This window comes from Pyricularia oryzae, chromosome 4 (assembly GCF_000002495.2).
Source record: "Pyricularia oryzae 70-15 chromosome 4, whole genome shotgun sequence".
Classification (NCBI taxonomy): domain Eukaryota; kingdom Fungi; phylum Ascomycota; class Sordariomycetes; order Magnaporthales; family Pyriculariaceae; genus Pyricularia; species Pyricularia oryzae.
This window is the reverse complement of record NC_017851.1, coordinates 2,116,641-2,140,240: the sequence shown is the minus strand read 5'-3', so window position 1 is coordinate 2,140,240 and position 23,600 is coordinate 2,116,641. Positions and strand designations below refer to the sequence as shown.

Here is a 23,600-nt window from a genome sequence, read left to right as displayed (position 1 = left end):
CTCGTAAGAACCCCCCAACGCCAGCCGGCCCTAAACAACTAAAAAGACAAAAAGAAAAATAAAAGGAATGTAGTAAACACTGTTGCGTGCCAAATCTAGCAAATTCCATATATACCACACCTCATGAGATGCTAATCCAGGTATTTACGCACAAGCAAAAAAAAAAGGTTAAAAAACAAAGAAGGAAAGTTCAAACATGGCCGTCCAACAGTCCCATACATCAGAACTGGCGCGACGCTATCCTCTGCTGCTGCTCTTCTGACGACAGGCTCTTGAACTCGGCAACGTCCCTGTCCCACTTTGCGACGCAGACGGGATCCCAGTTGCAGCGCTCGACCTCGCCGTAGGCCGGGTGGCTGAAGCGCGGGTGTCGGCTGGGCCAGTTGGAGGCGTGGTAGTGGTGCTTGACCAGGGCGCCCCTCGCGTTGTGGTTGCCAGAGTCGGAGTGGCCCTGGCCGGCGGCAAAGGCCTCGACGTCGAGCACCAGGATGCGGCTGACCACCTTGGACTCGTCCAGGTCGTGAAAGTCGTCCCACGTGATCTCCTTGCCCGACTTTGAGGGCCTCTTGGCCAGGCGGCCGCCGGCCTCTTCGAGCTTCATGCGCATGTTCATGTCCTCGAGCACGGCGATGGTGAAGGCGGACGGTCCGGTGCCCGAGATGACCTTGTCAAAGTCGAGCTGGACCTCGGAGACGCCGACGCCCTGCTCGACGGCGACGTCATTGAGCCAGCTCATGATGTTCTCGATGAGGTTGAGCATGACGGTCAGGCGCGGCTTGGCCATAAAGGTCCACTGGCAAAAGGACTGGCTCTTGGAGCCGAGGATGGGGTGGCTTCGGAACTGCGGCTGGTCAATCTCGACGCCGATCACGAGGTCGATGTCCTCCTCGTTGTACCTCTCGGGGATGAAGCGGTGCACCGGCTTGAGCGCCTCGACGTCGATGTCGGCATAGACGCCACCCTCGGCGTACATGACAATATACCTCAGCAGGTCGGCCTTGATGATGGTGGCGTTGACGTTGCGGTAAAACTCGACAATGTCGGGCCTGTCGAAGCCGTCCGGCCCAAAGTGGTACTCGACGTAGCCCATGTCGTTGTCGTCGGTCAGCACCTCGTAGCGAAAGTTTGGGTTCCGCGCCGTCCACGTCCTCGCGGTGAGGGAGTCCCGCTCCGCAAACGACATGGGGTCCACCTTCCACGTCTGCCATATCTTGCGCGGGAACTTGGCCGGCACGGATCCCGCCCCCTGGAGCTTCTTGCCCTTGCTGAGGTAGTCCTTGTAGGCCTCTCTCCTGATGGCGAGGCCCCTCCCGCGTCCGCCCACGCCGGTCCCGGGCACCGAGATGCCGACAATGTCGGCGTTGAGTATGAGGAGGATGATGCAGATGCACGCCAGATACAAGGGCAGGCAGCGCCTGATTTGTGTTGGTAGGCGGTTCCGGAGGCTGATGGCCGGCTTGAGGTTGCCCATGCCCATCTTTGGGGAGAGCGGAGATAGGGGCGAGCCCAGAAGTCTTGGGGAGCCCATGATTGAAGGATGAATGTGTGTGTGTGTGTGAGTGTGTGAGTGGGTATCAAAGTGCGAATGTGGCCGCTGGCCCTGTCCTCACGAGGACGGTTTGTATAAAAGAAAAAATAAAGATCTGTCTCTTTTGGCTCGACCTCTTCCAAGCCTCTTCCTAGCTGCCTCTTGTAGTTTTATTGTTCTGCAATGTTGTAGAAGCTCAAGACAGACGTCAGAGCCCAAGATATCGACTGCCAAGGTTGGTAAACAGGTTGATGCTTTTTGTTCTTTCCTGGGGATGGTGTCAACTCAAAAAGAATGATGAGTTGAGGGATAGGATAGCTGCTTCTATCCCGACCAGCACCTTTTTTTTTGTCCAAAGAATAGAGAAGAATGCCTGGGGATGGATGATGGATCAGAGGGACGATGACGATTTTTGACAAAATGCCCAGCAATGAACTTTTTTGAGTTTATACAATCCTGTAGCACGGACGAAGAAGGACGACAAGGCGAGCAAGCACAAGAGGCATCAAAACGTGTAGTGCAGGACACGAGGTGACACTGTAGAAATCGAGACGATTAAAGGACCAAAAGTTTCGAGTCTGATATTTTCGAGTCGGAGGCGCAACGCGCGGACCGGACGGGGGAAACAAAGGTGGGAAAAATAGCAACAATAACGTCACGCCCCCAAAGGGCCATCTGTCTCTCTCTCTCTCTCTCTCTTTCTCTCTGGCTTAGGTTCCCCCGGGGGGTGGCACGCCATCAGGTCTGTCAGGGGTAACCAACGAAAAGAGGAAAAAAAAATCCAGCTTTTCCTTACCATCACCCGGGTCGCCGATAAGCGATGCTAGGCTAGGACTACGATACTAACGAAAGTAGCACGTGAATGACTGCCTAAAAAAATTAATTCCGCATTAACCAAACTGTTTGATGTAACCCGGCACCATCTCTGGAGGGGAGTTTGAGCCGAGGGGGGGAGAATGGACGTACGACGTATGGGGGAGGGGGATGTGGGTAGCAAGCATGCTTCGGGAAGCGCATTACGCCACAGGATACGAGTGAGTTGAGTTGGTGCATCTTCAATCTCAATGGTACCTTGCGAGCTTGGGCAGACCAGAACCAGGCTTGAGGCTTGCAGATTTGGACCCAGTAGAAATTGCAGGCGTTTTGCGGGGGGCGGGGGACCGCCATCGCAAAGGGTGACAAGAACCCCGACTGGACAACAGATTTCCCAACATGGAAATTGATGTTTGTTGCGCTGCGATTGTAGACAGGGATCTTGTCGCGCTTCGTGGGCGGTGGAGTCTGTCCCTGGCCAATCGACTCGGCTGGACTACAGCGGACTTGCAAAAAAGGTACAGTACTACTGAACACTAACAACTCGTTATCCCTGTACTGTACCCCATACGGCACGACGCTGAGTGAGGGGGAATGCCGCGGTGCATGAGTGTACAGTATCACTCGGTACGGGGACTAGCACAAAAGTAAGCACAGTAAACCGACTGTGGTACAAAGAAACAGCAGACCGCCGCTCGAGAGGATTTGGAAGTTCAGTTCGGAAAAAAAAAGGGAAATAATTGGCCGCATCTATCGAACCGCCCTGGCACTCCAATGACGTGATGTTTTATTTTTGTTTGTTACTCTGTAGGGGTTTTTTTTTTCTCTTTTTTTCTGGTGTGCACAATTCGAGGTCGGATTATTCAACAACACCCCTGCCTTGTTATTTTAGCGTGACAGGCTGATAATCGTATCGACGGCAAAAGAAGAGGTAAATTTCTTCGAGAACAAGGAACGCGTACCCTGGGAACCGTTTGCGCTTCTCAGGGCAAGCAGGGAACTCAATTTGGGCCCCACGTTCTCGGACGCGGACGGATTCGATTAACCTTCAAGGCTGCACGAATCAAAACGACAAATTGGATGATTTTGATTATGTCAAGGGCTGGGTTTTTGACTTTCTTTTTTTTTATTATCTTCCTTTTTTTGACTTCTTTTTGGAGTGACATGGACAATTTAAGACCAAGGCAGCTTAGGGCCCCTGAGTGGCCACCCGCAGATGAGATGCTTTTTCAGGGCCGTTCAACGGTGGCGGTCTGGCATGTGTGTCGGGGGGTGGGGCTGGAGATGGCGAGCGTGGTGTGAGACACACTACTGGCGGACTACGAAGTACAATCTGTCAGGGACGAGCGATTTTCTACGGATCGAGTGCCTGGCAGGCTCAGAGCGTATCTACCTTGGGGCAGGTACCTAAGATTGCTAAGCTGCCTCCTTTTGGGTGAATTGACGAGCTAAACGCCACGCTAAGTGGGTAAGGTAGGAAGCGATCTCTCTCTCGCAAGCATGGATCGCCCTCTCGGCTTTCTAATTTGTAAAGTCTCTCCCCTTCCTTTTTGTCTACTACTTACTCCACTGGTAGGAGATTTTTCCCGACACAGTATGCATGAATGTTCCTCTGTCAGCGACTCTCGGATAAATGACCCAAGGGCATTTGTACTGTAACAAAGGCAAAAAGTGTAATTCAAGGTCGTCAGATGTAATACCAGAGTAAACGACGTCTGAAATCTCATGTCAGGTTCTTGAGCTGCTGTACAGTAAGTAAATCTCGATGCAGGATGCGCGGCGCTTCCTAGTCAGAGCGCGAGGGACCAGCAAGCACAGCAAGCAGCAAGCAGCAAGCTGTAATTCCCCGTTACACCCGCCAATGCGAGCAGGCATTCTAAACCTTGTGCAAATGTTTTTGGATCACCCACGCTATTGCCGCAGCAAGTAAGCCGGCCCGCCACACACCCCCATCTTGATAGCTCGCTTGGCGAAGACGACATGCTGCAGTGTGACAAGCAAGACCTGTACTCTGGTACTACCTTGCGAAGTAACTTTTGTTGCCAGTAACCACACAACTTATCTACCGGTACCTACCTACCTACCTACCTGGTACCTACCTCGCATACAGTCGTTATTGGGTCACAAACAAACATCGATAACCCCTCATCAACCTCGGCAGCTTTTCTTTTTTTACAATTCAGTGGGACCACTTCCCCGGCATTGTCGAATCCGTTTTGTTTGACGGCCTCTTTGGGCCTATTTCCATTTTCGTTGTCCAAAAATCCACGGTGGCTCGCTTACGCACTTTTTTGATTTCAACTCGCAAATCCTGGCACTTGTCAGCAAACAAAATACGCAGAATAAGCGGCTTGCCTTCGATCCATCCGATTTCCTCCCGCCCGTCCCATCCTACCACTGCCACAATTGTTGCATCGCATCCCGTCACTCCGAGCGGTGCAGCTACCGAGACACGGCGTGGTTTCCAACTACAGACCTCGACTGTTTTAGCGTGACGTAGGCCACCCCCCTTCTATAACGTTTACCAGTCGGCCGGGTGGGTATGACCATTGCAAGCTTTCTTACTATCAAGTTCGGAGTGAAAATGTTATGAGTCGTATTCAACAAAGTCTGGGTGAATGACTTTAACAAAAAAGATAACAACCAAAACCAAGGGCAAACCACCACCAACCAGTATTGATCCGCTCGGGCCCTTTGATTGATCTTTTGCTCAGCCACTGCAAAAGACGTGTCTTCCGTCTGAAGAGGGCTTTTTTGAGTTTTTTTTTGTTCTCTCTACTGGACCGAGACAGCAGATATTCCCCTCCAAAACCAACGGTTGCTTCTTCCCGTCTCAATCCATCTCGGCGAACAAACTCACATTTTGACACATCACATTACCTTCCTTTCGGGGAGGCATACATTCGCTACACCGAAGAAATCAAGAAATAAAAAGGAAATGCCGCCAAACCAAGGCATACTCGACGGCGGTGGCCAATGGGAGGAAACAAAGGATGAGCTCTACTACGACAACCTGAGTAGCGCGTCCAGCGATGGCAGCCTTAGTCCCATCGGCAGCCTCAAGGGCGGCATTCCGGCCGGCGGCGGCAAGAGTTTTCTCGGCCGAGCGGCATCTTCGCTCCTGTGGCGAGCAAGAAGCCCTCAGACGGCACGGGGCGACCTGAGACGGACGGCGTATCTCGACGGCGTCCGTGGCTTTGCCGCGTTCATGGTCTACCTGCAGCACCATCAACTGTGGGCGCACAGCCAAAAGGATCACAACGTGCTGGAGTCCTCGTTTGGCACCAACGGCCAAGTCTACCTCGCCACGCTCCCCGGGGTGAGGGCATTTTTTATCGGTGGCCACTTTGCCGTCGCCATATTTTTCATCATATCCGGCTACGTCCTGTCGACCAAGCCCCTGTCGCTCATCCACGCCGGCGACCATGGCCGCCTCTCGGAGAACGTCGGGTCCGCCCTCTTCAGGAGGTGGCTGCGGCTGTACATACCGCTGATCGTGACGACGTTTGCTTTCATGGCGTTCTGGAACGTCAGCCGGATCTGGGTGTACGGCATGGTGCACGAAAAGACGTTTAGGGACGAGCTCTGGCGCTGGTACTCGGAGGGCAAGAATTTCACCTTTGTCTTCACGCAGGGCGGGGACCCCTGGTTTCGGTACAACCCTCACCTGTGGTCGATACCGGCAGAGTTCAAAGGCTCCGTGGTGGTGTACACCACCCTGATTGCACTGTCTCGATGCACCCGCAACGCGCGACTCTTGTGCATGGTTGGTCTGATGTACTACTTTATGTACATTGCCGACGGGTGGTACGGGGCCATGTTCATCATGGGCATGTTTCAATGCGAAATCGACCTGCTGTCGGCGAGGGGGGAGCTGCCGTCGCTCCTGGCGAGGTATAGCGGCGTCGGGCCCGTCAAGAAGCTCGTCATGTGGCACCTCTTTGCCCTGGCCGTCTACCTGGGCGGCGTCCCGTCCCACGACCTCAAGATCGAGACCCTCCGGACCAACCGGGGCTGGTACTACCTGTCGTTCCTCAAGCCGCAGGCAGTGTTTGACTACAAGTGGTTCTACCTCTTCGTGGCGGCCTCCATCGCCATCGCCGTGATCCCGCGCCTGCCGCCGCTCAAGCGCTTCTTCGAGACGCGCTTCTGCCAGTACCTGGGCCGCATCTCGTACGGTCTGTACCTGGCCCACGGGCCCATCATCTGGCTGGTCGGGGACCGCATCTACACGGCTGCCGGGTGGCACGGCGAGGAGCAGGTCAAGAACCTGCCGGGCTGGGTCGACAAGTTCCCGCTGCCCAAGACGGGGCCTTTCGGGATGGAGCTGGGCTACCTGCTGCCGCACCTGGTCCTGCTGCCGCTGACGCTGTGGGTGTCGGAGCTGGTGACGCGGTTCGTGGACGAGCCCAGCGTGCGCTTCTCGCAGTGGTTGTATGGCAAGACGCTGGCTCCCAAGCCTATCAAGGCGATAGGGGAGGCGTAGTGGTATGATGTCATGTTTGCATTTTTGGGTGGTCTTTTTTTTTTTCTATCTCTTTTCTTTCTTATTAATTGGGGCTGTATTTGCATTTTGCAACAGCCCAGTCGTTTCCTAGACGATTGTCAAAATTGAAGCGTGGTCTGTTGCCTATTTTGCTTTTTTCTCTTTTCTTTTCTTCTTGGTGGTCTGGACTATTCCCACGTTTGTCTTTTTGCTCCCGATCTGCCCCCTTTCTCCATTTCCTGTGGAAATTTACATACATGGCACGATAGTCTTGATTGGTATACATGACGTACTTGTATGAGGAACGATAGATACACGCAGTACAATCATAAAAAAAAGGAACAAATTTGCCGTACAGGATAACGAGTCAATATCACATGCCGGCCCATGTCGGGACATTCGAGAAGAGCGGGTACGCTTCAATACTTCCCCCACACCCCGGCGTATTTTCCCCGCATGATCGAACACCCCCGGTTCAACTATTGGGGGGTGATTTCCATCTTGGGAAGCGAAGAGCATTTGAGATCGTCAACCCTCCCCCCTGTTTCCCACTCCACGCCCTGTCCAACCAGTCAGTGGTGGGGGTTCAAGCAGGAACCAGGGCTTGGTCTAGTCCAGAATCGGCCTAGTCTAGCTCCAGTAGAATGCACATCTTTCGGCTGCCATGGTTTTTGCAATTCGCACGTCTTTCCCACCTGCCGGCCATCATTCGTCAAAAAACATTCAACTACCATGCTGCCTCTGCTGCGTAAATCGATGCGATCGGCGGGGGAGAGAGAGGGGAGGGGCTTTGCCTACAAACCACATGTCAAAACGTTTGGGGTTAAACAAACCCGAACCTGCCACCCGTGTGGTTCGGGTTGAATTACCAGGTAAGGAAGGTTATGTACCTACCTACCTTATGTCTGCAGTGGGTCGTTGCGGTAGATCTCAATCAGCATTTTTGCGTTTACTACGACGTACGGTATCTGCGCAGTACAAGGTACTGGGCACTCCCGTCCCAGAAACCTTTTGCAAAGCTGTGCAGCGCTAGTGAAAGGGAGCTAAAGAACCGAGTTTGCAAATCATGCAAACCACGCAAACCACGCAAACCTCGAGGTTAGTGCAGGGGGTTTTTAGCAGAGTTCGCACGCTACAACGAAGCTTCCCGTCAAGCCGTCCTTGACAGGTGTCCAGGCCGCTTAGCATCCCTACCCAGGTACCTTGGGTAGGTACCTAGCTGGATCGTCGGGACCGTACAGATCCGTTTTACCCGTTCCAGAGGGCGCCAAATCTCTGGGAGCTGTCAACTGTCGCTGCTGCAGAAATGAGTAGTGGTCGTGACCTATTATTGTAATTCCGCTACTCATTTCCGTCGGCACTGGGGGGACGCAAAACACACTCCCAAAGCAAAGCAAAGAAACCTCCTTGAGCTCAGTAGTCAGTCGCCCCATCTGAAAGTTTCTGTTGGGTCGAGTCAAAAAAAGCAAGAAAAACAAAAAAAGACGGAAATAGAAGCTGGGTTCCTTGATTTTCTTAGTCAGTTAAAAAATCGAAAGACAGTGTGAAGGATCATGGTTTTCAGGGAGGCAAGGCGATTCTTCGTCCTATACGTGCCCCTGATCACAGCCATCTTCCTCAGCATTCGTCTGATCCGAAAACACACCACCGTCCAGCAGCCGAGCCAGCAGCTGCTATGGGCACACCCGGTGTCGGCGAAATGGGGCGCGAGGCCGAATCTCCAAGACGCAGCTGTAGCAAAGCACATTGAGACAGACGACGGCAGCGACATTCCCGCAGCAGGGGGAGCAGCAGCAGCAGCCGCAATCCCGCAGCGACATGAAGAAAAACCTCATTCGCCGCCCGACGCAGCTCAGATGGTCACCACGCAGACGGCGCCCGAAAAGCTCGGCGATTTGCTGCCGCCGATTGATGCCTTTGATGGCGCATCTCAGGCGGTCCCGGAGACGCACGTCGTCGTCTCTTCTTCGGGGGCCCTGGACCCTGTCGGGGCACCCAAAGCGCCGGGGGCAGGCCTGAAGGAGGCCAAGAGGCCCTTCACGCGGCTCGTGTTCGGCGGCCGCAGCGCCATCAACCCAAACGTGCTGCCGCACCCGACCAAGAGGGACACGTACGTCATGGTGGCGCAGGAGCACCCGCCGCCGCCCGACTCGTTCGGAAGGTTTACCGAGCTCACGTGCGACGCGGCCGTCAACCGCCGCGGCGAGCTGGCCTGCGTCACCTTCCCCGTCGCGCTGGCCATCGAGCCGACCAAGACCAGGGGCAATGCCTGCGACGATCCGGCCAGGCCCGCGCTGGAGCTGCTGCAGATCAACCAGGGCCCCCACGACGCGCGCGTCTTCCTGGGCCCCCGTGGCGGGGTCCCCCTGGTGTCGTACGGGAGCAACTCGGGGTTCACGTGCTTTGGGCAGTGGATACAGGATTTCCGGCTGGTGAGCCGCTGGGGCGAGCAGCAGCAGCAGCAGCTCGACGACGCCGACGACGCCCAGACGGGTGTGGCGCCGGTGGACAAGACCATCACGATGGCGGGCGAGCTCTTTGCGCGCGGCACCGAGATGCAGCGGCCGCTCGGCGACGGCTACTCGCCGGTTGAAAAGAACTTTTTCGTCTTTTGGGACCGCGACGGCGCCATGCACGCGCACCACGCCATGCACCCGAGGCGGGTGCTGGGCCGGCTGAACGCGGACGGCAGCGTGGGCAGGGACCTGGGCCCGGACACGGCGGCGGCGGACGGGGCGTGCATGGGGCGCCACCTGCCGGCCCTGGAGAGGGTTTCGTTCCTGTCCGGGCCGGGCGACGAGGACGACTCGGTGCACCAGTCGACCAACTCGCTGGCCGTCACCATGTGCCGGCGCGGCGAGGCGGGCTGCGAGCCGTCGGCGGGCAACACCTTCATCGCGACCGTGGTGCAGCACAAGCGCTACCGCGGGTTCCGGAGCTCGTACGAGGCGTACGTGGTGCTGTTTCGGCAGGAGGCGCCGTTTGCGCTGCACGCCGTGTCGCGGCGGCCGCTGTGGATCCCCGGGCGGAGGAGGGCGCCGGAGAGGACCGAGATGTTTTACATCACGTCGCTCAACTGGATGAGGCCGGGGCAGGGCTACCACGGGTACCTGGACGACGTGATACTGGCTGGGTTCGGCATCGAGGACGCGAGGCCGGCGGTGCTGGACGTCAGGGCTGAGGATTTGTTTCAGGACATGGGGCTGTGCTGATCTTGTTTTGTTGTTGTTTGTTTACTTGCACGATACCATTTGCTATTATTGTACACGAATGCGAGAGCCACTTTTTTCCCCAGGGGGCTCCTCTGCCAAGATGCTAATTACCGCCTTTGGTCATTACTTGCGATCCCACCCTTTTCAAGTCTGGAACCTGCCGTCTTGTATCCGGTGCCGAAACGCAACTCAGCTGTGCGACTCGTGTTAGCAGTCTCTCCATCTTTCCACCATGTTTCCACCATCGTTTCTTCGAGGATGCAGCAAACTCACCACTGCCCAGACGACCGGCGCTGATCCGTAAACGCAATGGTCATGTCGTCGGTCCTGAGACTCGCCAGCGTGGCGCCGCCGCTCGTGGTGAGCAGGTCCCTAAAGTTGACCACCATGAACACATCCCGACTGGTCGAGGTGGCGGACACGGCGGTGGAGATGCGGTCGGTCTTGAGCCAGGGCTGGCCAAAGACGTAGGCGGCGCCGCTGAGGCTGGTCTGGGAGGCGGCGGACCCGACGATCCTGCCGGGGGTGACGGCGTAGGCGGCCTGCAGGCTGCCGACGACGGCGGCGGGCAGCTCCGCGAAGCCGTGCTGCGTGTTCTCGACCACGGCCGTGATGCAGCCGACGGGGTAGCGGGCCTGCACCACCACGGCGCACGTCTTGTCGCGGTCCGACGCCGGCGTCAGCTCCGCTGCGAACTGGTCAAAGCCCAGCGTCACCGCCGTCCGGTCCAGGCTGACCTGGCTGGTGAAGGTGCCCGGCGGGCAGCCGTTGCCCGCCACCGTCACGCTCTGGATCTGGATCTGGTCGCCCACCGGGAGGGTCTGGCGACGCTCGAGGGGGCTGGTCGGCGCTGCGGTGGCCAGGGGGAGGAGGAGGAGGGTGGGTGCCAGCCTCATTTTTTGGAAGGGTTGGGAGGGGTTTGTGGAGTGGGAGGATATGTGCAAGGTGATGTGGTGATGTGTGTGGAAGGTAATGTGTGGGGGTGTTGCTATGCAGTCTGTGGGAATGGAGAGATGGCTGGTTCGTATCACCAAAAGAGACACGATGGCCTGTCGGCTTGACCCCGTTTTATACATGATCTCGGTCGGTATGGAAGCCCTTTGGACTAGAGCTAGAGAGAACAGGCAGCACTGAAGCATCCCACGACATGGACGACACCGAGATCGGCACTCCCTGGAAAGTTAGGATCAACGGGAGTCCCGGGGTGGTGCAATAGCAGGAAGCGAAAAGGCGCAGGCATCTCGTGAGTGTTCAGCTCTGGTCTTTTTTTCTCTCTCATTCAGGGTGGGCTCTCAGACCATACCTAGCGCCGCATGTCCCGTCCTTCCAAGAACCAATATTTGCGCCTGAGGGTGTCATCAAAAAGTCCGAGTGTGTGCCTCTGGGATGCGACTATTGGTAAAGGAGGATGGAGAGTCCTAAAGTGGAAGCCGCAATGGCGACGTACTGGTGCTGGACTTTTAAGCCGAGTTGAGCAATGTACCTAGAACACGAGCATCTGTCAAAGTAGTATCCTTTATCTCGTCTGGGCAAATATTCTAGATCATGGCGTACAAGAGGAGCCGCAAAACAAACCCCTGGTTAGACTTGTTTGCTGCAGCGGCCGACGGGCGTATCCATATTGGATTCCGTCGCTTGTCGGTCGCCAATCGACCCATTCCTCGCTACCACCACTTGTCCAGAAAAAAGTACAGAAATAATTACATGCTCAAGTTACGTACTCGGGAGCCCTCGCCGACAAAAGTGTGGGTCAGATACCCTCTGCCGTGTCCCCCATGACCCCCCTCGGGGGAGGATTTGCTGACCACCAGAGCAGCGTGGGCTAAGCCTCGACGAGTCCTGCGAATACACACCATGCAGCAGGCGGCCGGGTTGCATCGTGAGCCGTCCCGTTTTTGGGTAGGATTACGTGCGGGGGAGACATGATGCTACCTACGACACATGTATATTTTAAAATACCAAACTCACCAGGCAAGTGCTGGAGGGGTAGTCTATTGGTTGTTCTTGCAGTTTTTGTCGGCTTCTCCTGGATTTCTTTCCGGGGAAAGAGCACTCCAACGAGGCTTCTTTTATGGGTGGAATTCGCGCACGAATGGCCATCTCCGCCACCTGAAGCTACAACCCCCATGGGGATATTTGGCAGTCAAAAGCGTCGCGGTCGATTTCCCCGCTACGGTGCAGCGACACTTTGACAGCGAAACCGGGGTCGTCTCGTCTTTCCGCCCTGCTACGCGTGCAGGTTTGCGGCGTTTGCCACATGTACCAAGTCACATTCTAGAATGACAAACATGAATCACGGGACCATCCTCTGCTGTATAAGCACAATTGATTAAAAGAAACAATATGTGCCCTTTTCTGGTTCCTGCGCCTCGTCTCGTTTCGTGGTCGTCTACTCTTTGGTTCTCCAATTTCACGCCGCTGTCACCGAGTTGAGAATTATATAAGCTTAGCTGACAGCATATTGCCGTATATTAACCATTTGGGCAGGGCTGAGGCGGGAAAGAAAATAGATTACGATTGCAAAGGTACGGAAACGGGAGCAATTAAAAATGCCGAGGTGGTCAGCTAATATATCTATACGACGGTTCCGCCTCTGGGCGTGCATCAGCTCCGCGTATCTCGCTTCCAGCAAAATGAAGTGTCAGGTCTGCTGTCTGGGCGTTTTTGGCATTTTGCAGTCAATTCCCCGTAATTTGGCACCCTTTTTTGACATTTTCGCCCGCGAATGCTTGATGCAAGATTGAACTTGGCAACTTTTCAACACGAGGATGCAGGATACTTGCTTGTTGGCAAATTGAGCCGGGAGAAATGATTACATCTGATTGAGTGGATGCAAGCAAAGGAGCGTGCTACATACCTTTTGTAGACTCGAGTCTCAAATGATCTGACACCACCAGGGTTAGTCACTCTCGGTACGTCACTCCCGTCACTCACCTGGATTCACTTGTTGGCCGGGTCCAGCTGCCGAGAACGCTGCCACGCCTGCCTCAACACCGTCGCGGCGTCCCTCTGCTGCTGGCCATTCGACGCCGCACCAGCACCAGCACTTGCCCCCTCGGCCAACCTCCTCGCCAGCTCCTCCACCAGCCGCAGGTGCTCCTCGTGCTTGTGGCGGACGAGCCTCTCCACGGCGGGACCCACGTCGGCGGCGCGGAAGCCGCCCACCACCGAGGCGCGCAGCTCGGGCCACTGGATGTAGTAGTCCCCGCAGCGGGCGACGCACTCGGGCGCCCAGCACGTGTAGCGCCGCTCGTCCAGGCGGGCCGTCAGCAGGTTGGTCGCCTCGAAGACGCGGTCGCACTCCTGGCACAGCCGCAGGTTGATGCCGGGGAGGTCTCGGTCCTCGATGGCGCCCAGCCCGCACCCCACGGCGAGGCGCTTGATGTTGGCTGCGTGCCAGGCGTCGGCCGAGGGGAACGGGTGGAATGGCGAGTTGGGAGGCATGTTCTCGCACTGCAGTCTTTGTTGTCTTGTCAGTGATGGGTTGGGTGGTCGGGTACCTACTAGTTCTAGAGTACAGCGATTCAATCTGTCCAAAATCCGAGATGGCTCTATGGGCTCTTGTGAAAGTTGCGAGGAATCTTGTCTCCAAAGGAGCATCGGCCCGTTGATATGTATCCGCCAGCGCCTTTGACTGGTTACGGATGAATCCAGAGACAAAGACATTGTTTTGCGAGAACAAATGGATTCTTTGTTCCTTGGACTTGTGGAGTCACTCAAGTGTCGAGGACAGCCCAAAACCTCAATGTGGTTATTGTACTTTTGAAAACGTGGTTTCATTGATCAGGTCGATGCTGTGTAGATGTCGTCTCCCTGTTGCCAAACAAAACAATACATAGCAAGAGACATGGCAAAGCCAATCTGTCGCATTTTGAAAAATCATCGCCGCGTTGCCACAAGGACATCAAGGCGATATCTTAGCGCAACGGCGAGTAATCAAAAGGTTATTCTTAAATAAAGCTGTCATATTCTATCAATTCAGTGACAGTCAATCAAAATAGAGCGGCTTTTCTCTGCACTCCCAATTATGACAACTTTTTACTCGACAGTAGCAACAACTCAGTCCAGGAGTGACTACTGAGGAGTTATCTTCATTATATTGCAAGGCGCCCTTGGCTTCACGATATGTAGGTAGGCTTGGAGTTGATATCAGAAAGATAGCCAGAACTTAGAAGAGTGAAAGCTTGAACGATCCTGTTCCTGGTGGCTTTTAGCTCTAGGTAGCAGTATTTTGATAAAGCCGTAGTTTGGATACTTGACCAGGAATTATAAATACGAAAGTCACAAGTGAAAGTGCCTCGGACTCAATCATAGACTATAGTTTTTTCAATAACGGATACAAGTAACATATGGCATGTCTGACGAACCGATGGCCATGACTCATGTTAGCATTGCAAAGACTACCATAGTAGGAAATCTTTATTCTCAGACCCGCCTGTATTTCGCAGGGTATTCCTTTCTAGATTTGTATGTACACACCGTTTTCATGTCACCAATCGCTAAAAGACTTTCAAAGTCTACTAATGTTCTCTTCTAAAGGTAGAGTTTCGATGCTATGCAAATAAGATTCATTATGTCCAAAAAGACATGCGATAACAGCAGCCTGAACGCGGCTTTCTCGAGACTTTGAAAGCTCTAGCTTCGCAAAAGAAGGAGTTTGGCCAAGACGAGGTCGTTCCCATGAGTTCTCGCCCAGCTTACAGCTAGATTACTTGAATACTATCCAACCTTTTTAATACTGTTTCAAGCTTTGTCAATTCCATTTTCACATTTCGAGGTAAAGACGCAAACAATCCTATTCATTATTTTAGAAACTACTCTTTGTTCTTGATTAGAGTATTACATGTTACAGGAAACGAGCAACCTGGCTCCCTTGCAGCAATTGTAATCCTCCAACTGCATAAAACTCGACGGATCGCGCATGTCATGTAGAGACGGCGCAGTGTTTTACCCTGCCGGATGCCGATATTGCTTTTTGTCTTTGACAAATGCCAGCCCACCACCCCCGCCCCCCCGTTCTTTTGCGACGTTGCCAGTGGCACTCCAGACGCGGGTCTAGACCATGATACCAAGCACGGGACTTGCTGTTCTCTGTCGGCATTGCACATGGCAGCGGGGGAGGCTGAAAAGGGCTCAGCCCGGTTGACAGGTGGTCGCACTCGGGCGCGAACATGGGGCGCAAACTCTGATGTATGTCCTTGACAGCCCGAGCCCTACGGGAATTTTTTGACAGATCCTCAAGAGACTTGCCTCATTTGGAAGTCGAGGAAAAAGGGACCAACTACCCGTGGGACGGGGACGAGATCGGCCGCTGATGTACATTGCGATCGCCGCTGCTTGTACTGGAGTGGCCAAGATCAGCCATTGTCGTGGGCTCTGAGACTGCCAGACTCGGAAAGTAACTAGTTCTAGTTCTAATTAAAAAACATCTACTGTGGGATTTTGGTGGTGTAGATTATCTAGGTTCTTTGGCTGCCAATGGATGTAAAGCTCACGCTGAAGCTGCATGTAAGCCCCCGACTTTTACAAGTCAATTGTGCACACCCACCCTTGCCTTCCTTCTACGGTCAATCCTATCCTCCCATCTCAATCCAGTCAAATTGATGGCTGTTGATCCAACTTTACAGAAATGTTAGAGTCACTTGTCTCTTTGCAGATGTCGAGAATTCGGGCGAGTTCTATGATGGCATCTGAGCCAAGCAAGGGCTGGTGAGTATTGGTGGTCAACACGAACAGAGGGCAAAGGCAGAGGGCAGGCATCAAGGGATGCATCAATCAGAAATGCAAAAAGTCTAGCCAAGACCATAATTCTATCAGAGACAGCGGGGTTTTGTCTGTATAAGTCGAGTATGCTCGCCATCAACCGACCTCGTTTTGCTTCTTGGGTCCAGCCTCCGCTGCCAGCACATCATCCACCCGCCATCGCCAACACACATTCTAGCCTCTAGACTTTGGGAGTCGATAATCCTTAAATATCTCGGCTTTTCGGCATTCTTGGCAATATTTTTTTTTCTACTTCATCATCATCAGCAGCAGCAGCAGCAGTAGCAGCATCAAAACACCCCTCTCTCAAAGTCTCAATCCTCCATCAACCAATACATTCTTCCACACCAACTCACCAACCTTCAACCCAAACCTCCACCCATCCAAGATGCGTTTCTCCATCCTCACCGCCGTCGCCTCCATCTCGGGCGTCCTGGCCGCTCCGCCGCTGTACGGCAGCTCCCGGGCCGACAAGATCGTCTTTGCCCCGACCGCGCCTCGGGTCGCCATCGGCGCCGCAGCCGTCAACGCAGCAGCAGCAGCAGCCCCGGTGGCGCGCGCAGCCCCCGCGGCGCCGCGCGTGCAGCAGGCCAAGGAGATGGTGACGGCGCTCAAGGCGGACGTGGAGGGCGACCTGGCGGACTGGAAGTCGGGCGACGTGGCCAAGATGAAGAGCAAGATCGGCACGGTCACGTCAAAGGTGGACAGCGTGTCGTCCATGGTGTCGAGCATCCTGGGCGACGTCGAGCTCGGCGGCCTGTCCGAGGCGGACAAGAAGTTTGCGCTGGGCATGTTTGCCGACGCCCAGGAGCTGGCGAGCGAGGTCGAGAACAGCATGGGTTCCATCGACTCTAGTGAGTCATCAGTCTAGTTTCTTTCTTTTTTTTTAATTTTTTGTCGCTAACACCAAAACCCCCAACAGACAACCGCGCCGCCCTCAAACCCGAGCTGGACATTCTGCGCCTCGACCTGGGCGGCCTCCTCGGGCCCCTCTTGAACCTCCTCATGGGCCTCCTAAATGGCCTCTTGGGCGCCCCCAAAGAGGACCCCGCCGGCAAGCCCGGCGGCGAGAGCGATGGTCTGCTGGGCAGCCTCCTTGGTGGCCTTCTCGGCGGGCTGGGTCTGTGATGAGATCCTGTAGATGCACTTTTTTTCGACAGATTGCCAGAAAAAAAAAAGATCAGGTCAAAGAGTGATGATTGGAATAATGAGGGATTGAACTGGGAAACGCGCGGTACGACATTTTGTATATTTCATGAAACTACTTGGGAGTCACGGCAAGGAAGGCAGATGGATTTGTTTTGGCGTCAGGGCAGCGAGCGGAGCAGGATCTTATGTTTAGTTGTTGGGTATTTCTAAGTCAATTGTTTTTTCTTCATTTTCAGCAGTGACGTTTAGTTTCGGATTGTTTGCGAAAAGGTTGCAATTTGCAAGTGACCGGGGCACCACCGGGAAAAGGTCGAGCCGCGATATATTGATAATCCATCCCCTCACCACGCCAACAAAACCACAGATTCAGCTTGCAAATCGCCATGTTGCATGATGCAAGGTTTTTAATCAGCAGGATTAAACCAAGATCCAATCAGCTTACCAAGATGGCTTTCGTCATCCCTGTTCGATTGATGTGATTTCAAGGCCAAGCTTCCCCGGAGCACCCAATCTTTGTCGTCGCTCCACCGGCATGCCGGACTTGTTTCCTCACGGACTTTTTGGACACGGGGGCAGTTTATTTCTGGAATACGCCAAAGCCCCATACCTCCGGTCCGTCGAGTTGGCTTACAAAAAAAAAAGGAAACAAGAAAAAAAAAACCAACTAGTGTTTTGCCTTTGTTTACGGGGAAAAGATGCCGTTCCATTAGTCATCGGACGATGGGTATCCATGTTGCTCCCGCCGGCTCCCACATTGGGGGGAAATTCCAGCTTCGGTTGTTGCTTGGCGCTGGATAGCAAAACCATCCCACCTGCGCCCGCGTTGTTATCGGGAGGGGCAACTCGCGACGACTTCATCCGTAGTTTGCGTATTCGTGGTCCGGTGGGCTTATTGGCGATGGCCCGGTGGGCTTGTTGGCGATGGCCGGAAATGGGTATAAATATAAATCACGGCGGACTTGTCGGTTGTGGGAATGGCTGCAATGTTTGGACGGGTATCCATCTACTTGTGTAATAGCTAAATTAAACAACAATTCTAACCACCAAAAACCACCAAAAACCACCAAAAACCACAAGCACCAAAAATGGTCGAATATAAGCGAGTTGCACAAGCCGGAGTAAGCACGAACCACGCAACCCACGAGTCCAAAAACACCTTTTCCACTTCGACATGCTCATTTCCTACCTCTTCTACTAAATCCCACTGACCAACATCCCTTCCCAGGCCGCCGGAAGCCTCGGCGCCACCGTCTTCAAGGCGCTGATCGAGGCGGGCTTCGAAGTGACGGCGCTGGTGCGCACGGCCGGCAAGCTCCCGAGCGAGCACGCGTGCAAGTACAAGGAGGTGGTGGTGGACTTTTCGTCGGTGGCGTCCCTGACGGAGGCGCTGCGGGGGCAGGACGCGCTGGTCAGCACGGTGGGGGCGACGGGGCTGGCCGGGCAGGACAACATGGTGCGGGCGGCGGTGGCGGCGGGGGTCAAGCGGGTGCTGCCGTCCGAGTACGGGTGCGACATATCGCAGCCGGCGACGCACGGCCTGATGCCGTTCCTGGACAAGATCAAGACGGCGGCGCTGGTCGAGGCCGAGGCGGCCAAGCAGCAGCAGCTGACTTATACCTTTGTCACCAACAACATCTTCCTCGACTGGTGCCTCGAGTACGGCCTGCTCGGCGACCTGCGCACCAAACGCGCCGCCACCGTCGACGGCGGCAACCACCGCGGCAGCCTGACCCGCCTCGCCACCGTCGCCGCCGCCGTCGTCGCCGTCCTGCGCAACCCGGACCTGACCGCCAACCAGCGCGTGCGCGTCCACGACGGCGCCCTCTCCCACAACGAGGTCCTCGAGGCCATCAAGGACGCCACCGGCCCCGACGGCTGGGTCGTCGAGGACGAGGCCTCGCCCGACGTCAAGGCCAAGTCCGACCAGGCCCTGGCCAAGGGCGTCTTTGAGCCCTGGGTCTTTGTCGGCTACATTCGCACCACCGCCTTTTCCCCCGCCGCAAAGGCTGACTTTACCGGCAGGACCTGGAACGAAAAGCTCGGCATCAAGGAGTACTCGCCCGACGAGACAAAGGGCCTGATCAAGGATATCGTCAAGGGCATCTTGGCAGCGTCAAAGTAGTGGTGACATGGTTTTGTAGCGAGACTGGAGTTTGACGTTAGGGGTGGGCTATCTGGATGCTGTCTTGTTTCTTATGTTCTGGCGACCTGCCGTGCTAGCCAATCCCCGCTCTCATTGCCCTGTAAATCTGGAATATCAAAGGCAAATAAAAAAAATAAAAATAAAAGAGTCCAAAAAAACATCATGATTCATGCCACCAAGTTCCTACAACTCACACCCACACCACTCTGGCCTGCCAACTCTAGCGACAAAGTGTCGACGAGACCGACGCGGTCTCCATGTTGTTCTTGGCGACGGGCAGGACGGTCTCGGCGTTGCGGGCGGCGCCAGCACGACGCTTCCTAAAGACCAGGAACGCAACAACACCAACGACGGCCAGCGAGCCGACAATGGTGCCGACGGCGATGCCGGCGATGGCGCCGGTCGTCAGACCAGCGGCGGGCTGCGAGTTGGTGGCCGGGGCGGCGGGGCTGTTGGTGGTCTCTGGGGCGGCGAACTCGTCCGACGTCACGTTGAAGCAGGGGATGGCCGTCTTGAAGAGGCTCGTCTCGACGTATTGCTGGCGGGAACGAATTAGCCCAGTTCGGATTCAGGACGGTGTATACGTCTCGACCAAGCTTAGTACGTTAATACTTACAATGTCGGCGCAGGCATAAAAGGTCTGGTCGTTGCCATTGTTCTCGCCCGGGAACTTGGACCGGTACTTGAGCTGGATGGTGGCATCGTCGCCGGCCTTGACGGTGCTCGGCGGGGCGTTGAGCTTGTAGCACTGGTGGCCCGATACGATCTTGCCGACCGACGACGGGATCGCCTGCTGGGTAAAGTCGCTGTTGCTCTTGGGATCTGTTGGTTGTTGAGTGTTGGTGTATGAGGCATGACAACAAGGAAGCATAACCAGCTAACTGACCTTTGGCATAAGACATGGTAAACTCGACATCGTAAGCATCCGCGGCGATGGAGAGGGAGACGGCACCAGCGGCTGTAAAAGATAGAGAGCGTAAGCCAATTGATCAGAGTTTTAGCAATCGAGCTGACGCTCCAGAGTGAGATCAACATACACAGAGGAAAAGGCGTCCGGTTGCCAACGCCCTGGGTGCTTCCGCAAGGCTCGGTGTTGTCGGCCCCGGCAGACCACGGGCGGTCGGCAGGCCACAGGAAAGCGACCGGCCCCATCTCGGTCCCCATGGCGCCGACGCCGTGGGCCGTAGGAGCGTTGCGTTCACCAAGCGCCGCGACGCTGCCGGCGGCGAGGAGAATTGTAGCGACCTTGGACTGCATTGTGGAGTTTGTGCTGAGACTTGAACCTGACAGGAAGAACTTTGAAGTCGACAGTCTGGCTGCAAGGGGGGGAATAAACGAGGGGAATGAGGAGGTGAGAACGGTCTTGTCTGCCGCTTATATAAATCAGGCAGCCCGCCAAGCATGCTGTGAGTTTAGCCCTGTACCGTACCAGCTGCCCTCGGCTTTCCGAGGTGGTAAAGGGGTGGGTGGGTGGCCAATCTTTTCCTTCTCCCTTTCTTACTCGTTGTCTTGATAAGACCCGTCGTGTTGCAATGGCCAAGTGCCGAGCAAAGAGAGTGCATTCGGTTGGCAGTGTAACACGGGTTTATTCGTACTTTTCTCTCGGCCCATCCTTGGTAATTGCGGCTGGGTTACAGTCTACCATCGTTTCCAAGACAGTCATGCTGACCAGAGTAGAAGCTCACGACAGACGGACGGGCACCTCAAGAAACCCCGCAACCCGCGAAAATATCGCCCAGATTCTATAGCGTGGCTCTCGGCCTATTTCTTGAGCAGGAATTCCTCCCAGGAGACGGGACTATTGGTTGGCACGCCGGCATCATGAAATGCCAAGCCTGCCCAAGAACCACAGATTGGAACGCCAGGCGGAAAGGCTGGAAAGGGCGATCCATGAATCTCGTGTAAAACTTCAGCTCGGTTAAACCTCTAACCCTTTCACATGCGCCAGTCCACATGCAAACAGTCTTGGACATCAGGCCAACACATCAAGCTCGGGGAGATATTTCTTTTTGGGTCGGTGGGGTTAAAGAGGGAAAAAAGCCGGATGGTACCGTCGTGGAAGAAAAGGAGGGTAGCAAGGCCGAACATCGGACCTCCACGTCCAGGGTATGACAAGACCAGGGAGTTTCGAGGGTGATAGGGCTGTTGATTGGCCATAGATGAGCAAAAATCAGATCATCTGATAAGATTAGATTCCGGAAAGCGCAGGGGCCCCAGGCGGGGAACCACCCACGCCGACCTTGAAAACGGCATGGTGTGATCTGATAAGGAGCAGAGTGGATCTCGTCCTCCTCCTCTCGTATTCTTGCGTAAACCGTCAGGTAGCATTCAATCATCTTGGCAAACTCTGCGCACTCAATGAAATACGACGGTCCGGCGGCGAAATGCTCTCACCGACCAACTTGACGGCTACGTCGGCACTTCCTTTCGGTTAGCAACGAAGCTCGCTGCCCCAATCGGGGCATCCCGTGCCGACCTGCCGCCTGGCTGGGAGACTCCTCTTCGGTACAAATGTAGTAAAAGCTAGGGGCTGGTGTATTTCAGGGCCCATAACGAGGTCTTTTACCATAACGAGGTCTTTTGCTCTCGTGTTCGATTCCATACTGTTATTGATGCCAAGCCAGATGTGCCCGGTGAGTCCCGCTCAGGCAAGTCCGAGTAAGTGGTCCATTTTGGCTACGCCCGCTAGGTACGCAAAAATCCAGCTCACAAGCCTTGATTCCTGGCCTCCGAGCCGCGCTGCATGTGAATGGGCCATTACCCCGGCTGCACTGAAGCCTTGCCGGATAAAAGCCCTCAGCTCGCAGTCTGCTCCGTGGACTCTGAAGTTGTTCAACTGGCCCTTTCTTTTCCAACAATCAACCCAGCTGCCACCCGCATCTCTGAATTCCAGAACTCGTTCGTTTTTGTTAAGCAGTCGCCAGCACAATGGTTTCCGTTCGCTACCTTGTCGGTGCCGCTCTGGCCATCGCCAGCGTGTCGGCTTCTGTTCTCGAGCCCGAGGACCTCCTGGAGCAAGCATCCCGTCTGCTCAAGCGTCAAGAGCCCGGCACACCTGCCTACAACTGCCACAACACCTGTGGTAAGTCAATTTCTCGCTTTTACGCCATACTTTGACAGAGCTCAAGGGTGCTGACACTGACGTTTCGCCCCCAAACCACAGGACAAGCCCTTCGCCAGGGTCGCTTCAGCGGCGACGCCCGTTGCTCCAACGACGTCTTCCTCACAAACTACAAGAACTGCCTCCAGTGCTCCGGTCCGGACAACCACAACATCTGGACCTTTTACGGCAACAGCGTCGGCAGCTTCGGCCGCGCCTGCGGTCTCTCCACGACCCCGCTGTCCGGGAAGCAGCCCGACGTGCCCGAGGCCATACCCGCAGTCGATCCCGGCGCGGCCGTGACGTCAGCCACCGCCTCGTCGGCTGCCGCCTCGTCGACCGGGCCACGCGTGACGGCCACACCCCCTGCAGCTCCATCTTCGACCTCGGGCGCTTCGTCTGCCGCCACTACTAGCCCGGTCAGTGTCCCCTCGTCGGCTTCTGCTTCTGCTGGTGGTGGTTCCGCAACCCGCACGACGGCGTCTGCTTCGGGCGGTGCTTCTGTCGGCGGAGGAGGCAGCTCGACCTCGCGCGCCAATGCTCCGGTGAGACGTGATGTTCTGGGAAAGTCGTTTGAAATTATGGCAGGTTCCTTGGCTAACTAATGAGTGCTTTTCGCTTTGCAGACATCGGCGCCTGTGCCTGCCGGCGCTGCAGCTGTGGCCAAGAACATGGCGAGCTTGGCTGTGGCGGTTGTGGCTGTTGGAGCCCGGCTGTGGTGAAAAATAGAACGGGTAAACCTTTGGTGCAGTTGAATGTGTAAAATAGCAAGCCCCAGGACTAATGTAACCAGACCTGTTTTTTCTCAGGTACAGCATATCCAGACATGATTCCAGGCTGGTAGTGAAGCATCCCATTCATTGTCTGCCACGGTCTATTGGATACCTTTTGGAAGCACCCAGGACCAGCGCTGGGCAATTTTGGCCTTTAGGGTTCTCAATTCATGCCCTTTGTCGGCTTTGTCCATCTAGGGAGCCGCCCAGTCTTGTCAAAATACATGGCGTCATTCCTGCGCGGTGGGTTCTTTTGTCCGACTCGACGCCAGTTTGTCTGTCAGCTCTGGTTTCTAGACGCGTATGTTTGTCGATGAGGTGGCCTGGTCGGTTTTGATTCCTCAGGGCGAAAAGAACAATCATCACATGAATCGAGTTGATTTCTGAACGGCATGGAACTAAAACTCTTTCCGTGCGTTAATATAAAAAAAGTCTAAACAATGACAAACATGTCGGCATCGCACTGTTCAATTGTGCGACTGTCCGACGACCAAGCCGCTAACCTGCATTTTTTTAGGTAATGAGTAAGGCACCGTTTACAGTAGCATTCTGGCCTGTCAGGAACCCGGTGAGCCCCGCCAGATCGGCAAATCCCCGATCCCCCAACAGTGCGCAAGCCCAGAGAAGTACCCA

At 55.1% G+C, this 23,600-nt stretch overlaps 11 protein-coding genes across 11 annotated transcripts; 6 read left to right on the top strand and 5 right to left on the bottom strand.

Annotated features, from left to right (window-relative positions):
• Positions 1 to 220: 220 nt before the first annotated feature.
• Positions 221 to 1,528, bottom strand: MGG_03361 (initiation-specific alpha-1,6-mannosyltransferase; the record flags this gene model as incomplete). Its single annotated transcript, XM_003716540.1, has 1 exon — positions 221 to 1,528. One exon carries the CDS (start codon positions 1,526 to 1,528, stop codon positions 221 to 223), a length of 1,308 nt encoding a protein of 435 aa, XP_003716588.1.
• A 3,751-nt stretch (positions 1,529 to 5,279) lies between these two features.
• Positions 5,280 to 6,827, top strand: MGG_03362 (uncharacterized protein; the record flags this gene model as incomplete). Its single annotated transcript, XM_003716539.1, has 1 exon — positions 5,280 to 6,827. One exon carries the CDS (start codon positions 5,280 to 5,282, stop codon positions 6,825 to 6,827), a length of 1,548 nt encoding a protein of 515 aa, XP_003716587.1.
• Positions 6,828 to 8,314: 1,487 nt separating this feature from the next.
• Positions 8,315 to 10,122, top strand: MGG_03363 (uncharacterized protein). Its single transcript, XM_003716538.1, has one exon. It carries the CDS (start codon positions 8,381 to 8,383, stop codon positions 10,037 to 10,039), a length of 1,659 nt encoding a protein of 552 aa, XP_003716586.1. The 5' UTR covers positions 8,315 to 8,380; the 3' UTR covers positions 10,040 to 10,122.
• Positions 10,123 to 10,183: 61 nt separating this feature from the next.
• On the bottom strand, positions 10,184 to 11,024 carry MGG_03364 (uncharacterized protein; the record flags this gene model as incomplete). Its single annotated transcript, XM_003716537.1, has 2 exons — positions 10,313 to 11,024; positions 10,184 to 10,196 (listed from the first exon to the last, which is right to left on the bottom strand). The coding sequence occupies exons 1-2, from the start codon at positions 10,933 to 10,935 to the stop codon at positions 10,184 to 10,186; spliced, it is 636 nt and encodes a 211-aa protein (XP_003716585.1). The 5' UTR covers positions 10,936 to 11,024.
• Positions 11,025 to 11,499: 475 nt separating this feature from the next.
• MGG_17105 (uncharacterized protein) lies at positions 11,500 to 11,963 on the bottom strand (the record flags this gene model as incomplete). The annotated part of the gene is made up of 3 exons (XM_003716536.1): positions 11,500 to 11,577; positions 11,761 to 11,839; positions 11,893 to 11,963. The coding sequence occupies 3 exons, from the start codon at positions 11,961 to 11,963 to the stop codon at positions 11,500 to 11,502; spliced, it is 228 nt and encodes a 75-aa protein (XP_003716584.1).
• Positions 11,964 to 12,979: 1,016 nt separating this feature from the next.
• Positions 12,980 to 13,483, bottom strand: MGG_03365 (uncharacterized protein; the record flags this gene model as incomplete). Its single annotated transcript, XM_003716535.1, has 1 exon — positions 12,980 to 13,483. The coding sequence occupies one exon, from the start codon at positions 13,481 to 13,483 to the stop codon at positions 12,980 to 12,982; it is 504 nt and encodes a 167-aa protein (XP_003716583.1).
• A 1,662-nt stretch (positions 13,484 to 15,145) lies between these two features.
• Positions 15,146 to 15,445, top strand: MGG_17104 (uncharacterized protein; the record flags this gene model as incomplete). The annotated part of the gene is made up of 2 exons (XM_003716534.1): positions 15,146 to 15,229; positions 15,302 to 15,445. 2 exons carry the CDS (start codon positions 15,146 to 15,148, stop codon positions 15,443 to 15,445), a joined length of 228 nt encoding a protein of 75 aa, XP_003716582.1.
• Positions 15,446 to 16,190: 745 nt separating this feature from the next.
• On the top strand, positions 16,191 to 16,930 carry MGG_12715 (uncharacterized protein; the record flags this gene model as incomplete). Its single annotated transcript, XM_003716533.1, has 2 exons — positions 16,191 to 16,656; positions 16,725 to 16,930. The coding sequence occupies 2 exons, from the start codon at positions 16,191 to 16,193 to the stop codon at positions 16,928 to 16,930; spliced, it is 672 nt and encodes a 223-aa protein (XP_003716581.1).
• Positions 16,931 to 18,001: 1,071 nt separating this feature from the next.
• On the top strand, positions 18,002 to 19,121 carry MGG_12714 (uncharacterized protein). The gene is made up of 2 exons (XM_003716532.1): positions 18,002 to 18,069; positions 18,177 to 19,121. The coding sequence occupies exons 1-2, from the start codon at positions 18,037 to 18,039 to the stop codon at positions 19,071 to 19,073; spliced, it is 930 nt and encodes a 309-aa protein (XP_003716580.1). The 5' UTR covers positions 18,002 to 18,036; the 3' UTR covers positions 19,074 to 19,121.
• Positions 19,051 to 23,459, bottom strand: MGG_03367 (uncharacterized protein). Its single transcript, XM_003716530.1, has 4 exons — positions 20,132 to 23,459; positions 19,981 to 20,052; positions 19,711 to 19,916; positions 19,051 to 19,632 (listed from the first exon to the last, which is right to left on the bottom strand). Exons 1-4 carry the CDS (start codon positions 20,349 to 20,351, stop codon positions 19,315 to 19,317), a joined length of 816 nt encoding a protein of 271 aa, XP_003716578.1. The 5' UTR covers positions 20,352 to 23,459; the 3' UTR covers positions 19,051 to 19,314.
• On the top strand, positions 21,884 to 23,027 carry MGG_03368 (uncharacterized protein). Its single transcript, XM_003716531.1, has 3 exons — positions 21,884 to 22,176; positions 22,258 to 22,739; positions 22,821 to 23,027. The coding sequence occupies exons 1-3, from the start codon at positions 22,023 to 22,025 to the stop codon at positions 22,914 to 22,916; spliced, it is 732 nt and encodes a 243-aa protein (XP_003716579.1). The 5' UTR covers positions 21,884 to 22,022; the 3' UTR covers positions 22,917 to 23,027.
• Positions 23,460 to 23,600: the final 141 nt, after the last annotated feature.

Coding starts and splice junctions, on each gene's coding strand:
- MGG_03368 (XM_003716531.1), top strand. CDS start 22,023: ATGGTTTCCGTTCGCTACCTTGTCGGTGCCGCTCTGGCCATCGCCAGC. Junction 22,177..22,257: donor CAACTGCCACAACACCTGTG/GTAAGTCAATTT, acceptor CCCAAACCACAG/GACAAGCCCTTCGCCAGGGT. Junction 22,740..22,820: donor CCTCGCGCGCCAATGCTCCG/GTGAGACGTGAT, acceptor TTCGCTTTGCAG/ACATCGGCGCCTGTGCCTGC.
- MGG_03367 (XM_003716530.1), bottom strand. CDS start 20,351: ATGCAGTCCAAGGTCGCTACAATTCTCCTCGCCGCCGGCAGCGTCGCG. Junction 19,917..19,980: donor TACCATGTCTTATGCCAAAG/GTCAGTTAGCTG, acceptor AACAACCAACAG/ATCCCAAGAGCAACAGCGAC. Junction 19,633..19,710: donor TTTATGCCTGCGCCGACATT/GTAAGTATTAAC, acceptor CGTTCCCGCCAG/CAATACGTCGAGACGAGCCT.
- MGG_12714 (XM_003716532.1), top strand. CDS start 18,037: ATGGTCGAATATAAGCGAGTTGCACAAGCCGGA. Junction 18,070..18,176: donor AGCGAGTTGCACAAGCCGGA/GTAAGCACGAAC, acceptor ATCCCTTCCCAG/GCCGCCGGAAGCCTCGGCGC.
- MGG_03363 (XM_003716538.1), top strand. CDS start 8,381: ATGGTTTTCAGGGAGGCAAGGCGATTCTTCGTCCTATACGTGCCCCTG.